The sequence below is a fragment of the Toxotes jaculatrix genome, chromosome 5 (genome assembly GCF_017976425.1).
Source record: "Toxotes jaculatrix isolate fToxJac2 chromosome 5, fToxJac2.pri, whole genome shotgun sequence".
Taxonomy (NCBI): Eukaryota; Metazoa; Chordata; class Actinopteri; family Toxotidae; genus Toxotes; species Toxotes jaculatrix.
Window position 1 is genome coordinate 2,314,286 of NC_054398.1, and position 15,695 is coordinate 2,329,980.

Here is a 15,695-nt window from a genome sequence, read left to right on the forward strand (position 1 = left end):
TCCGGTACGAATAACACCTTCTTGATCAGCTAGTGTTGGTACAGATTTACGCACTGATAGAAATGACCCCAGTAAACGAACATAAGATGGTGAATTAGTAAGTCTTATTTTCGCCGTATATGTTATCCGCCAAGCTGGTGTGCGTAAGACTACACAGACTGACATTTGTGCTTTTAATTTGAAGGAACACTTATCTTCTTCCTTTCTGTTGTTGTCTCTCGGTAACTTGACACAACAGTCGCCGCCATAACTTTGGACAAGTGTAAACGTTGATATGATTTGCGCAGGATTACTCAAAGGTAAGCGCGCTGATTCCTTGTGTAGACTAGGTTATTATTATGCTATTCAAAATGGAAAAACTGTAGTTTTACACAGAGTGCGGGTAAAACGGTCCGTGTCGGTGATGTGTTTGTTCTTGCATTTTGTTTTTTTCGCGCTCAAATGATGATTTCTTCCAACGATTTAACCAGAATGTGCCGTGTTAAGCTAACAGAGTAATGTTTTATAACGGCTAACTGGTGATATGTCTTTTGTTTCTAGCGCCCGCGGTAATGGAGGAACCACTGAGCATCGTAAATGTTTGCCTCACGGAACAAAACTGGCGACACACAGTTTGAAACTACAAACATGCCTCGCCCTTCTCGAAACAAACTCTCTCCATGGATCGAGAATTTGATCCTGAGCTACGGCAGCCCGGAGGGGGACAGCGGCGGCAGCAGCAGCAGCGGCGGGCGGCTGAAGGCTCATGTCATCGGGGTGGGTCAGATGTCTAAGTCCCAGGCTCAGGGCTCTGAGGGCCCTACAGGGCTCCTCTTCCTTTCCGACGGGGTGCTCCAGATCCCGGCCATCCTCACCGCGTCCGCCTGGGAGCATCTTCAGGAGCAGGAGGACCGCGAGTGTTTCACCAGCTTGGTCAACACCACGGTGTGCATCCAGGACTGCCGACTGCAGTTTCACATGGCCCTCGAACAGTTTAAATGCAGATTCTTTTTGTTGGTCGGAGAGCTGGCTACCACTGCAGCCGGTCCAGTTAAAGACAACACCCCCTGCTGCACCACCCTGGCCTCGGTCAGGCTGAAGATCTGTAAGACGTGGAAGGCCCAGTTGGGTCCCGAGGTGCAGGACTCTCAGAGGAGCCAGTGTGGGTTTGATCTGTCAGAGCTGCTGGGGGAGTGGCAGCATGACTGTGTGCAGGATGTGCTGGAGGATGTTCGGGAGAGGCTGATGGTAGCAAGCAGCCGCCCTGTGAGCCCACAGCCCTCCACCTCACTTCACATCTCTCCGGTGACCAGTCCGGGCACATGCACTGCCACAGGGTGGGATGTGGACAGGGTGAGACATAAGGGAGTGAAATCTTTCAGCGTCCCCATAAAGTGTCTTCTCATCCCAGAGGAAGATGCTCAACAGCTGCAAACACCGTCTGCTGTTGGAAGCAGGACACCGAGTGGACTTTGTGCTGACTCTGAGGACAGAAAGAGAGATTTACCGCAAGTCTGCAAAAATTCAGAGGGCGCACGGCCTTCTGTGGATGATGCAGACTGGCAAACGGCCATGCCAGCAGCTGAAGAGGGAGACCCTGACACCAATGAGAACTCACCTCTTTCTGCAGAGGACTATATGCTGCACGAGGACACGATTACAAGGATGACTGACAGTGACATCAGGCCTTTATCCAACCCTTGGGATATTTTTCCCCCGCCATGTGAAACCTCCTCGTCCTCTGATGCATCCCCACAGGCAACACCATCAAACACCCTGCACCTGCCCACCGCTGCGAAATTCAAGCCCGATGATGCCGCGATCTTAACCAGCACGCAACTTCCTGTCCACAGCCCGAATGAATCCCAGCAGACATCAGAGCATAGCAAAGGAGAGCACAGCTACTTCCCGCCATACCAGAAACCGCCTCCCTCGACCCGCCTCCCTGCATCTGCTGGTTCTTCAACTTCAACCTCTGTGAGTCCACCAGAACCTTTTTCCAGACCGTCGGACCTGTCACCTGCCACGGACAAACAGTGCGCCCCCACAGCACAGCAAAACCTTTCAGCTTTGGACCAAGAAGACACGGTTTTGAAGGACATGGAGGAGACCATTTATAGAAAATGTAGAAAGGCAAAGAGAAAGAGAAGTGAGCCCACGCCAGAAGCACTTACCACCTTAGTGGAGGAGCAGGAGGAGGAAGCTCAGACCAGTGGGAACCCTCCATCTTGGCTCTTTGAGACACAGGCAGGCTCTGGGGCCGAGGAGGGACACAAAAAGGGCCAAACCGCAGGGACGACCCCGAGAAGAAGCCTCCCCGTTCACAGTAATGGCAGGCCGTTCTCTTACTCTTACAGAGTGTCTGGTCAGAATCTGCAGGATTTCAGTCGATTCAGAGTCGCTGAATCCTTGATGCACTGGGCCGTGAAGTATCTGGTTGTTCCGAAGCCGACAGACAATCCACACAATGGGTCAGTGACCTCTGACAGGACAGAGGTCACTTAACCGTAGGTTCGAAATGTTGGTGGACAGTTGAGCTGCTCTGTTGTTCTTTCATTTGTTGTTTTCAGCTTGTTGAGTATTTCAGTCTCCTCTGCGCAAGTGCTGACTCATGTTAATGTTGCAGAGCAGTTTTTTATAGTTGAGTCTATTTTGTATGGTGTTTAATACGCACTGAGAAAAATATATTGTTTGCAAAAAAATAAATAAATAAAAATACTGGTACATTTTCACTCTAAAAAGTTTGAAGTTTGTTTGAAGTTCCTTTGCTGTCTAAACTAAACTAGAAAAATCTGTTGAGAGTTTGATCATGATGTGTTGTAATGTTAACTTCGATGAACTGTTCACTCACCACACATTTCTGGCACATTGTGGCCTGATGACGTTCGTGTGGTGAACCAGCTGCCTGCAACTCCAACACTCCGTCTCCTGAGAACAACGTCTGGCTCTTTAGCTGCTGAACGTCTGGGGCTCAGCAGTCCGTGCACAGTAGGTTGATCAGAGATGGTTTTTAACTGAAAACAGCTGCTGCTGGAAATAAGGTTAATGACAGTGGTGAAGTGGTGAGAGTGAACTAAAACAATAAAGTTACGCACCGCAAAACCAAAACAATGAGCTGCAAGGCACTAAAACAATCCACAGAGATGAGGGGAACTACAGGGTTGGCTGTTAATCATCAGTGGGTCCTTTACAAGAAACTACTTAAACAGTCATTTGATCTGTTGTTAACTAAGAGTATTGATTTGTGCAGCTTTAAAGTTAATATATAAAGGTATAGAGACCGAACTGGACACTAACCGTCATCAGTTTTCAGCACTGTCAGAGGAAACAGCTGTGACTTGTGTTCAATCATGAAACTGTTCAGAGGAAAGAGGACTGTGACAGAGTAAAGCAGTTTTCTGTTTGTCCAGAAGATGTCACCAAATACCACACGTTGGAGCGTGGATGAGAAACAGGAAGAAGCTGATTGGTTCGGTGCCTCAGTGCCACTGACTTTTGTAATGGTTGAAACAGTAGATCAAGTTCTGCCCGTAACTTTTTCCCATAAGTTAAAGTTGTCTATTGTGACACCACCTGAAAACACCTGTGTGTGTGTGTGTGTGTGTGTGTGTGTGTGTGTGTGTGTGTGTGTGTGTGTGTGTGTGTGTGTGTGTGTGTGTGTGTGACCACACACTCACCTTCCTGCAGCGGTAAAGTTTCTCTGTGTTCACTCCTTAGATCTCACTGTAAGATGAACGACCTTACGTTGGGACATCGGTTTGTTTGGAAGCAACATTCACGAGTGCGATGTGGAAATCCTCCACCACACATTCACTGGAAATGGACTTTTAAGTGGAGACATCTTGTGTCCAGCTGTTCGGCTTTTCAAATTAAAAGTATTTGCATATTCATAGATTGTGGGTAATTCAATGAGGGGAAAATGACTCGATGGAATTATAAGAACGTTAACGAGGTAACTGAGCTTGTTTGTGTAAAAACCAGATCAGACAAATGATGATTATTCAGAGCAGAGCATGTTTAGCGTTGTATAACACGTCTGGAGCAGATCTTTAAGGTAACTACAGCTCTGTGTGGAGAAACTGAAGATCAGCAGGAAGCAGCATAGCTTCAAGCAGCAAAGCTACAGGAACCATGTTGTTTTTGTCTTATTTATTTTTCTCCTCTAAAAGTGTTTGTGCAGCAAAAACCATAAGACTCAAAAACATGACGCGGTCCCAAAGTCCCCTGCTCGATGCTCAGGCCCTAAAACATGAGGTACTGCACCCATAGGTGGCGCTGGAAGGATCAAGTATTCATTTTGGCTCATATCTCAAGAACAGTGTGGTTCTTCTTTCATGTCGGTCTCTCTTTTCATCCTCATCTCTGACAAACAGTTTGCGTGGATGAATTTGGAAGGTCAGGTAAAGGAAGCTGAGTGGAGCTGGGTGTCAGCCCCTCTTCAGCATGTGGTGGAAGTCCCCAGTTAGAATCCCAGTATAGGCCCAGCCTTCTGAGCCACTGGTGAAAGGTAATCCACTCAGATATCTGCAGTTATGCAAACTGTTGCATCAAATTACTCAAAAAGTAGGCAACACATTATTATTTCGCTTGTGTCAAAATTGTCAGGGCCTTGAGTTTTTTACTTTTTATTTGTGTGTGTGTGTCCAAACACTGTGTGGGACGTGTCTTCCCAAACAGATCAGAGGTCAGCCTTGCCCCACCTAACTTCACCTGCTCTTAATGACAAATGTTCACGTTCCTGGATCGACTGTGTCCGTATTTTAGCTTCCAATCAGGAAAACAACAGTTTGACAATTAAAAAAATCTCTTCTAGATGGTCCAGTGAGCTGAAGCACCCTGGGAAATAAAAAGAGGCATTGTATCTCAAATGAAAATATGGTGAATTGTGTGATTTCTCACACTGATCATGAAATCGTCATGAACTCAGTGAAGCGTTATTCATTATATGGTGTCGAATGGCGCCTCGCAAATTCTTGTGCAGCATGGAAGCTCAGGACTTTCCAGCAGCTGCCCTTTGAAAAAGTCAGATCCTGCTTGCTGTGGCCTGTACACGTCTCTCGCATGTTAGTTTAGTTTTATTTGCTAATGAATCACCGTCTGCTGAGAGACACACAGAGAAAAGAGCGACTTCTGAGTTTATCCACTGAAAGCTCCAAACCCCTAATGTAAGCAGGAGCCAGCTGTGTGCACTTGTAAAGTTGTTATAATCCTCCTTTGACCTATAAACAGGAAAATACATAATATAAAGCATCATGCTCACATCTACAAATAATACACTGTCCGTGTTGTCCTTGTAAGGCAGTACAGTCCTGAGCTCCGCTCCGCAGCTTCTCAAAGGACAATTAAGACACCACATTTCATTTTCTTCAGCTTTGATACAAACACAACATACAAGAACATACAACTGTGTCCAGACAGCTCGGTGACCATCAGATAGACCAGGCTGTTCCTGGGTGACTTACAGATTTGTGTATTATTGCAGCGATGTGGGACGTAATTGTGCGTCGTCGTGTCTCTGTGCTGGGCCGTGGCCGGAGACATTGTGTCCTCAGGTCCTTCTTCTGTCTCATTCTCGTGAGCTCGGCATCTCAGTAAGACTTTGTCTTCAAATCACAAACATTCACTTGGAGTCAAGGATGAAATGATTAGACATTTGTCGTCAAAGGTCAAAGGTCAAGGTCACTGTTACAAAACACACTTTTGTGGCCATAACTTAAGAATTTCTACACTAATTATGAGAAAATACACTTAACATCTTTTATTAAATTCCTTCAAAGGCTTCACTAAGTGAGTTCAGCTCAGTTGCCTTTGGTGTCTGTGATTAGTTAAATTAGTTTATTTGCTCAAACTTGTTCCACTTATTCAGAACAGTGACCAAATAATACTAATCCCATCAATCAGATCTGTTGGTATAAATAAGCGATAACCAAACTTTCTGACTTGTGAAGCCTTTAAATGGATCAGAACATTACTACAAAAAAACTAAAGCTAAAAGCTGCACAGCCGTGTAACCGCTGCCTCTGCGTGTGACTGGTATTCTTGTTTTTATTTTTTTCAGCATACACCTGTTGCTGACGTGGTGCGTGTGATAACAGTCCTCACCTGTCTCTGTCGTTGTGACCTGCTCAGGGACAGCGGCATGAGAACCTGTTGGTGGGTTGGGGGCCTTTGGTGTGGAGTTAGCAGGCTCTGCTCGTGCCTGTGTGGGTTTCCTCCAAACGCATGCAGGTCGGGTTAACTGGCAAATCCACGTTACATACAGGTGTGAACTGGTCTGTCTCTGCGTGTGAACCGTGTCATCGACTGACCCTTTACATGAATACAAATAAATAGAAATGAATATATACAACAAACAGAAAATACAAAGCGCAGTGACACACAAATGATCACAAATTAAGAAAAGAGGCAATGAATAATTCAGTCCAGAGCTGCAGTGGACGCCTGCTGTCAGTTCGCTGCTCTGTGAGATAATTATAGAGTAAATTACCTGACTTCTCATCACAAGGTCCATTTACTCAGCTGTTTTTTTTTCATCATCATGGCCTTCATCAGCAGCTGGAGAACTCCACCCTCTGAAGTCACGTCCGTGGGCCAGTTTCCTGCAAATGTGAGGATTTAACAATCAACAATTAGGTCTAATAATACATCACACATGGAAGTTTTTAGGTCAAACTAAAGACTAAGATGAAGTTAATGGAAAATATGACTTTGAATCTTTAAATGCAACATGATAAAAACATCAGAAATGTTTTTGGAGCACAATCAAACATTTATTATAATGATGTAAGACTAAGAATAATAATAATAAAAAAAAGAGCTTTGATGGTGATTAATGTGTGTTTAGAGCAGCTGGAGCTCTGTAATAGTTGTAACCAGTGTTATGGTGAATATTATTATCATTATCATTTCCTGTCAGTCATCCATCATTAACTGTGTGTTTTCTGAATAAAGGTTTTGTGGCGTTTGCTGTAGAATCAGTTCCTACACACACGCACACAAACAAACAAATAAACAAACAAACAAAACAACATCTCTCAGCTCCATTTCCTTTTTTTTTTTTGTTTGGGACTGGAGGAAAGAAGAGGCCCTGACATGAGTTACAATTGTTTAAGTTATTTTCCCTTTTATACACTTTGTTTTCATTTGAGCGAACCCACAGCAACTCCCAGAAAGGACTCGGCAATGTTTGCTTGTTCTCTCTGTGTGAGCAACTCTCAGCGTCAGGGGTGGACGTGATATTTCAAACAGCACATCAGTGCGTTTATGTATTGGGTGCCCGGAAATTTTTCCAAATAAACACAGCTTGATTCAACCTGGGTGGGCAGACTTATCAAGCGACTAATTCTATAAACAGATGAGGGAATAACCCGGCACCTCATTGGTTGTTGGGCCGGGGGGGGAGGCGGGGGTGAGGGTGGGGGGGGGTTCAGCGTGTTTCAGCGGGTTTCAGCGCAATGAAATTTTAATTAATGTGGGTGGGCTGAGAACACCACAGACTGTTTATGATGGACAATTTATTCCCCAGTGCAAAGTCAACATAACACAGCAAACGTACAGCAATTATTAACATTTTTCTGGGCCCTCATGAGGCTGGAGAGTCAGTCAGTGGAGGAGTGGAGGTCCGGGAGCAGGCTCAACTTTCCCCGGGACACTATCCTGCTTCCTCGGCGTCATGACTCTCTACCACGGCCGTCTGCCGTCGCTCGGAGTGGCATCCTCGGCTCTGAGCCTCTCCGCCCCCCCGCTGATCTACTTGTACGGACGGGAATGCGGAGGGGTCGTGCCGGCCGCCTTGAGCTTCGTGCCGGCCCGCCAGGAGCCCCCGCAGAAGCCGCCCTACAGCTACATCGCGCTCATCGCCATGGCCATCAAGAGCGCACCAGAGCAGCGCGCAACCCTCAGCGGCATCTACCAGTTTATCATGGACCGGTTCCCGTTTTATCACGACAACAAGCAGGGCTGGCAGAACTCCATCCGCCACAACCTCTCCCTGAATGACTGCTTCATCAAAGTGCCCAGAGAGAAGGGCCGGCCCGGCAAAGGCAGCTACTGGACGCTGGACACCAAGTGTCTGGATATGTTTGAGAACGGCAACTACCGTCGGAGGAAGAGGAAGGCGAAAAGCCAGCAGGAGGCTCTGGACTCCAAAGCCGCTGGACACAAGCGCACCAAGGGCCCGGGACCCTCCAGGGACCCTCAGACTTCTATGAAACACCAGACCGGCTCGGAGACAGCAGAGGTACCAGCGAGACGGGATGCGGAGAGGACGGAAGCACAACCAGACACGAAACCTGTCCTTGTCGAGTTTAACCACGCCGAACAGCCGCAGAGTCACCCCACACAAAGACCGAAAGCGTCCCCCAGCCAACACACCCTTGCGTCCATCGGGAGGCGGCTTGACGCGCCGCAGCCTGAGCCGTGTCCCGCTCCGAGACACGCTCCGCTGTGGGCGGACGGTGCGCATGTTCTTGGCGCGTCCCTCCGCTGGGAGCCGGAGGAGAGAAGGTCAGCGTTCAGCGGGAGAGAGAGAGAGAGAGGTCCGCTCTGCGCCGTCAGCTGCACAGGAAACACAAACTTGGCCGCACTTGCGCAGGACAGGCCGAAAGGAAACGCTCCGAGCAGGGATAAATCCAGGGGCTTTAGCATCGACAGCATCTTGTCGAGAAGCGAAGACGAAATGCGCGGCAGCATCCTCGGTCTGTCAGCGGAGACCTGCGCAGAGCGCCAGAGCCCAGGTTTCAGTCCGTCTGTGGTCCTCGATGCTCGGCAGCATCAGCTGTATCAGATGGGATTCCCGCTCTGCCCCTACCTGTCACTCACCTGCCCTGACAAAGTGCTGCATCTTAAATGAGTGCGACTATAAATTCAGACTTCTATGTATTTTTGCGCTCGAAAGCCTGAAAGCGTCGAGTGTAATTTAGCTTTACACGATGACTTACTATGAGACAGCTTCTTCTTTTTCAGCATCTTCAGCATCTGCAGTAACGTTCAGAGAGCAGCAGGAAGGCTTTAGATTTATCTTCACGCATGCGTAACTGTGGTTATTTTCAATCCGTTTTCCCAGAACTGATGCTCCTTAAAGTCTGCGGCGGCGCGTTTTAATGCTTTATACAACACAAAGTTAGAAGTATATGATGATTTTAACACTGTCGTGTGAATACGCAGGGAGAGCTCATGTATACGGTGCTTTTCTCTTCATCCATGATGATGAAAACCCCCAGAGTACATGTGTTTGTTGTATTAATTCAAGGAGAAGAGTCTTTGAAGTGATGACTGGGCCCCCGTAGCCTATATAGTATCTCTGGAGATATTGTACAATATAAGAATGAAGTTAAGTGCTGAATAATGTAATCCAAGCTGTTTTTACATTCTGCTCTGCTCCGAATTTCATGTGCAAAATAAAGTTTAGTTTGGTAATAAGATGACAGCATGATTTATTTACAATTAGCAGCAGAAACACTGTGGGAAGACTGCACTGGGAGCTGGTGCTGTCACCTGGACATTATCCTTTGATCTAAAGCTGAGACAGAGACGGTCCACATGTATGTTGGTGTGTTTGCTTTTCTTCTTCTTCTGCAGTAAAATGCATCCAAAGCGATTAGACCCAGATATCAGATGTAATCCAGGATGTGGTGTTCGTTTGCTTGGCAGCGGCTGCATTAACCTCAGGTTGATAATGAGGAATCATCCTTAAAGAAGCAAAGAAAAAAGGATTATAAACGACTTCAGTATCAGCTAACATTCAGTTAGTGTGACTCCCAGAAGTGACAAACCCGGTAAAAACATGTGGAACATGTTAAATCCACTGAGAGGAACAAATACACTGATTCCAAACGCTCAGTGACTGAGGTGATACTTAAACCTGCTGTGTGACGAGCAGCTCACACCAAGATTCATGAGACAGAATAATTAAGTCTGCTTATGTTTTCTATTTTTTTTAAGTTTTCAGTGGCTTTCTCCAGTAATTAGTCAGGCGACTTAGTCCGAAACAAGAAAATCTTTCCTGAGTGTTTACAAGTTCTTTTTTTTTCATTGTTTATTGAAACTATTGATTGTTTGTTTTGTGACAAACATCCAGTAATCAGTGTTTTCCCTGACATCTCTGTTAGTGTTGGAAAAGCATCTGACCATCAGAGACCTCACTGTATTTTAACCTTTATAGTACAATTACCCTGACAAATCATAGTCCTGCTCATAGTGAAGACAATGATAATACTGATTGATAATATTGATAAAACTGATTTACACCACACATCTTTGTGTGAAGATACATTATGGGGTTCTGGGTTTTCCACAAATAATCAGTTTAATGCTGAACAATTCATCAATAATCATGTGATCAAACAGCATCACATCCATCACATGTGAGAGGGACAACACAAACACGTAAAGTGATTTTAACACTGGTGCACTGACCCTGGATCATGTTCAGGGCAGCAGCACGATCCAGAGTCAGAGGAGCTCGGCCTCTGGATGTTTCAGGAAAAGTCAGTAAAAATCTGAAGTCTGAAGCAACAACTCACTGCTGAGCCACGAGATGCAGCTCTGAAAAGGAGGAGCCACTGTTTCCGAGGTCACGAAGGAGCTCAGGAGCCTGTACGATAAAGCACCCTGAAACCTTTAACTGACTGAGAGTGAGAGACTGCACCCATGTGGTCTTCTTTTTTTTTTTTTTTTAAACACATGCCCAGCAAGATCTGGTGGCACTGAAAGTCCTGAAAAGAGCTTTTCTGAGTTCTAACCCCACCATGACACCTGCATGAAATCAGAGAGCACTGCTGACAGCATCATTACAAACAGAGAGCGGCCATGTCTAAATATAGGCCTATAGCTTAGACACATGCCCGTCTGAAAAAGCTGTGTGAGGCCGGCGCTGTGTGCAAATCAGGAATGTTTGTTGAAATAAATAAACCTCCCCACATTTGAGGAGAGGAACTCACAATCACAAGCATTTCCTGTGTATAGGATTCTTTTGGTCAGACGTGTAAATAAAACATGATGAAAACCTCAGAGGGGAAAGAACGGAGGAGAGAGAGAGAGAGAAGAGTGGAAAGAAAAGGAGTGAGAGGTATCAGTTTAACTCAGCGCTTGGCAGTTTGTCTCTTTCGGGATTTGGGTGCAAGCAACACATGACCCACTGTAACTGGCTCCTCTGGCTCTTCATCCTCCAGTAATCCCCAAAGTCCTCTAAAAGCCAAGTGAATTAATAAATGTAAGTTATCTGATGGTGGCTGTGAGTGTTTGAACAGTAAGAGATCCTCATGTGAAAGCGGCTCAGACAAAAAGGGAAGTCCTCTCGGTTTTATTCGTTATCTGAGAAAACAAAATGTGCCGGTCTTTAACGCGCACTGAGCCGTGGAACCAGTCTGAAGTCTCTCCATCGGGGACACAGAGGTGACTCTGGGGCTTTTCCTCCGGTCGCTCAGTCAGACGGGGAGGGACGAGCTTCTAATTCTGGATCATGCTGAGCTTGTTCATCAGACCAGATCAGAAACACATCTGTTTCTCCTAAATACAGTTTATCACAGTCTGTGTCCACCTGTTTTAGGGTGTCCCCCGACATAAATGTATTGACTTCCGTGATCTGTCCTATTTAAACAGTCTTCAGTTCTGTTTAGATCATTGTGCTTCTTATTTCAGCTTCGTAAAAAAAAAGATGTGCTTTTTATTTTTTACGTTGTCCTTTGAAATGATCTACTGCCCCATTCCTTGTCCTGTTAATTATTATTATTATTACTATTATTATTAATATTATTATTATTATTCCTACCATTAGTCTGACCATTATTAGTTTCTTTTATGGTTGTTGTTTGTATTGCTATTAGTCTTATTTCTAATCATGCTATTGTTCTCCTTCCTCCCCTCTTGCCCCCTCCCCTCCTTCTTTCTCTCTCTTCTACCATGTTCTTGGTCTAAATAGAGAATCAGACTTTTGACTCTTGAGCCGGTGAGGGAACAGGTGACTGCAGAGGTGTGAAGGGCCGGGGGTTACAGGCAGAGGATGAATGGATCCCTGAACAGACTGTGTCAGAGATCTGTTTGCCAGCAGTTTAAGAGCGTGTGGACATCAGAGGTCTTTGTTTCATATGGACTTTGCCTGTGGAGACATCACTGCAGCCATAAAGCTGCGTTTGTCTCATACTGTGTTCTCTGAGGTGTCTGATTGGGACGAATGTTCCAGTGGATTATGTGGATGTGGGTCAATGACCTGATGTGAATCACGGGAAACGTTGTGAATCACCACTGAACGGCTGCAGGTTTGAGTTTATTCTCCGACGCACTGAGACGAACCATGAGTTACATGTGAACCTTTAATAATCAGGTAAAAGATTTTTGTTTCACGCGATTGTTCAAGAACGAACGATCCCACTCATCCTCCTTTCTCTGTCCAGCCACGGTGCACATCACTGCTCAAACTGCCCAGTGCCTCTTCTATTCAATCCAAACAAACCAGAAACCAAAAACGCATCACTTCCTGTTTGACAGAAGATTTTTCCCAGGAAAAGACCCACCAGACTGTGTGTGTGTGTGTGTGTGTGTTTAGTCCGTCACATGTAAAAGCTTTCATCAGGTTGAATCACTGTTCTGTTGTGGTAATCAGTCATGGAGACAAGTATTTATATGAAAATGCTGTAGATTCTTACTTTGAAGTAAATGTAGTCTCCTGACTGGCTGAAGTCCAGCAGAACTGGAGAACACATTCAGCACCTTCGACCACTGTTGAAAGAATATCAGCAAACTTGATCTTCTTTCCACAATTTGATGAAGAGAAAAAGTATAAACTGTAAATCATTTTATTACACAACTAAAATCTGTTTTGCTTGTTAAACTGAAGCAGAAATGAAAATAGATCAAATATAAAAACACATTAAATGTATTCACAAGAAATGAAATTGATGTGCATGTGCATGAGAAGTCCAGGAGAATTATTATGCTGAATTATTATGCTGAATTATTATGCTGATTATGCTGAAAGTCTGAAGTTAATAAAGTTTTTTTTTGAGGGGGGGGGGGGGGGGGGGGGGGGCAGGGGGTGATAACAGTTTTTCTGTGTTGGGTAATTGAAAATGACAAGTCTGAGAAAATGAACAACACCAGCCTTCATGCTCACCACCTAAGGAAAGACCTTGGTAGCACACGACTGCATGAAGGCGGATGAAGTTTTTCCTTTGTGGTTTAACAAAATCAAAATCCTTGTTACAATGGGTCTGTCTGACAGTGTAGGTCAACTCCTGTACTGTGTGTGTGGGTGTGAGTGTGTGTGCGTGTGTGTGTGGGTGGGTGTGTGTATATTAGTGGGGATAAGTGCAGATTAGTTCAGAGGATTTGAAGCTAACTTTAAATATCTTCATCATGCCTCATGTTTAGACAGAGCTGCAGTCTCTACAGTCGGAGACAGAGACGTGTGGTTGCTGGAAAGTGTCATCGCCCCTGTTTCATGTGCAATCAAGTCCCAGTTCAGTGCTAAATCACACGGTTTAAAGCCTTCTGGTTCAAAAGGGTTCCTCACCCGAGTGTTTATTATATTTTTTCACTCTCTACATAAACCGGCTTCACTTGTCTACATACACACTCAGCACCGCAGGGAGGGCGGGGCTGTGATGAAGATTGATGGGCTTGGTTCAGGCCACATTAACTGCTAATCAAGTTAGGTTTCCTGGCACAGAGCTCTATACATCATTATGTGCCTAAAATGTACTCCAGACACCAGGACTGATGCTGTTTACGACCTGGACACAAACACACGCACACATACACAGAGACTACAGGACGCGTGTGCACGTGGACAGTAACACAACATGAACACCTGTCAGATACGAGATTAAACACAACAGACCTGCAAACATCTTCACTCTGCGTTGACACTGTCAGAGAGACTCTGCGTCTGAGGCTGTAGTTTGTGCACTGAACTGTAGCTGCGCTGCACGAACAGGTGAAAAATAAAAAGAAAGCCCTGAATGGACGAGCAGGGACATGACAAATCCAGATCCAGGTAACGAAGCCTGCAGTGACGAGGAGACCTGAAGCTTCTGGAGGCCTGTGGTGGATCAGCACCTTTGTCTGTGAAGACAGATGCAGCTGAAGTTTTATTCTTTTACTCCTGTTTTATTCTTCCTGAACTCTGCCTTATTCTACTGAGATCTTCTAAAAAAAAAAAAAAAAAAGCCTTTACAAAATGATTGTACCTCCTGAGAAGTGGTGATAAATAAGCGGATTGCAGTGATATTTCAAACAGAATATTCAATTAGTATCACAAGTCTCATGATCAGTCATTCATCCGAGTTAAAGGAAAAAGTGCTGACTGTGCTGTTTGGTATCGTTGTGTGAGCCACACTGAACATGGACAAGGGACACAGAGTGATATGCGTCCTGTGATGAGGGGTCATCAGTGGACATCACTGGGTTTTCAAGGGTCACAACCCAAAAAGGTTTTGCTCCATGTACAGTTCCCATGGCCTTTATTTACAAATGGATTTTTGTTTATCATATTAAGATAAATACTGGATGATAAAAGTGATGAAAACTGTTTGCGTTGGATCAAACAGTGCGTAAATCTTAGATCGATGGACGCTGTCACACGTTTTGAATTATTAAGTTTTATAATCATCTGTTGTGTCTCATTCATACTCTGCCTGATTTACTTGCGCTCTGTAAAACTGGGCTTCTTTTTCTCTGCCTGTTGGAAGTTCAACCCAAACAGTGAGATTATTTCTGCATATTTCACACACAAACACAGCAGTAGTGTAACACATGGAAACAAACATTTGTTTCATGTGTTGCAGTCGAAGCGGCGTTCCCTAAAACCTGAAAACGTTTCCAGTCCCGCAGATGATGGCGTCATTCTGACGGCTGGCTGCTGAAGTACTGCTCTCATCGAAACTCTTCAACATCTCTGCCGCTCCGCTTTTACGGACTGTAAATAAACACGCATAGTCTCATGAGGCTTGTGTGTGCGTATACGTGTGTGTGTGTGAGTGTGTGAGTGTGTGTATATATGAACACTGGCAGGAGGACTTGTACACAGCAGCAGGATTACCACCCCCAGACTGGGACCACCCTGACTTTAACACTTAATCCCGGAGGAAGTGGAGCTGCATCACAGGCTCACTTAGGGCCACAGCCCACTCTGCACACACATGCACACGCACACACACACACACACACACACACACACACACACACACACACACACACACACACACATACACACACACACACACATTTTTTCTCTCTCTTGCTCTCTCAGACACACGTCTATGCAAACTACGAATTGTGTTGCAACTGAGTTTGGACTTTGTGTCCTCACACACACTCACACTCACACTCACACACACTCACACTCACACACACACACACACACTTAATTTGAGCACTTAAGCTAAAACAAACCAGTTAAGATTTATGCTGCACAGCTGGTCTTGTACAAATCCAACATGTTTGCTGAACGTGTTTTTGTCAGAGTGACTGTGAATGCATCATAGCTGTGTTTGTGTGTACAGTGTTGTTAAGAGTGTCAGTGCGCGTCTACTGTAAAATACATGAGTGAACCTCAGTGTGTGTGTGTGTGTGTGCGCTCACACAAATGGCCCTTATCATGATGAAGAGAAAGCTGAGGGACGTCGCCTGATGTGAGACCACTCTGATTATTCTAACACTGAAACAGGCTCATGTTTAACAATGATAGAAGATGTTACTGACTATAGATGATGTTTGAA

The 15,695-nt window shown here is 45.2% G+C and overlaps 2 protein-coding genes across 3 annotated transcripts; both read left to right on the forward strand.

Moving 5' to 3' along the window:
• The first annotated feature begins 151 nt into the window (after window positions 1–151).
• On the forward strand, window positions 152–2,652 carry acd (ACD shelterin complex subunit and telomerase recruitment factor). Of its 2 annotated transcripts, none has more exons than XM_041037493.1 (2): window positions 152–299; window positions 541–2,652. In XM_041037493.1, the coding sequence occupies exon 2, from the start codon at window positions 577–579 to the stop codon at window positions 2,482–2,484; it is 1,908 nt and encodes a 635-aa protein (XP_040893427.1). In that variant the 5' UTR covers window positions 152–299; window positions 541–576; the 3' UTR covers window positions 2,485–2,652. The 2 variants fall into 2 exon arrangements, with proteins under 2 accessions (XP_040893427.1, XP_040893428.1); XM_041037494.1 differs by having other exon boundaries at window positions 544–2,652.
• A 4,867-nt stretch (window positions 2,653–7,519) lies between these two features.
• Window positions 7,520–9,385, forward strand: foxl1 (forkhead box L1). The gene has a single exon (XM_041038542.1). It carries the CDS (start codon window positions 7,652–7,654, stop codon window positions 8,828–8,830), a length of 1,179 nt encoding a protein of 392 aa, XP_040894476.1. The 5' UTR covers window positions 7,520–7,651; the 3' UTR covers window positions 8,831–9,385.
• The last annotated feature ends 6,310 nt before the right edge of the window (window positions 9,386–15,695 follow it).

What these genes read in the sequence shown, in the direction of transcription:
- foxl1 (XM_041038542.1), top strand. Translation starts at nt 7,652, where the DNA reads ATGACTCTCTACCACGGCCGTCTGCCGTCGCTCGGAGTGGCATCCTCG.
- acd (XM_041037493.1), top strand. Translation starts at nt 577, where the DNA reads ATGTTTGCCTCACGGAACAAAACTGGCGACACACAGTTTGAAACTACA.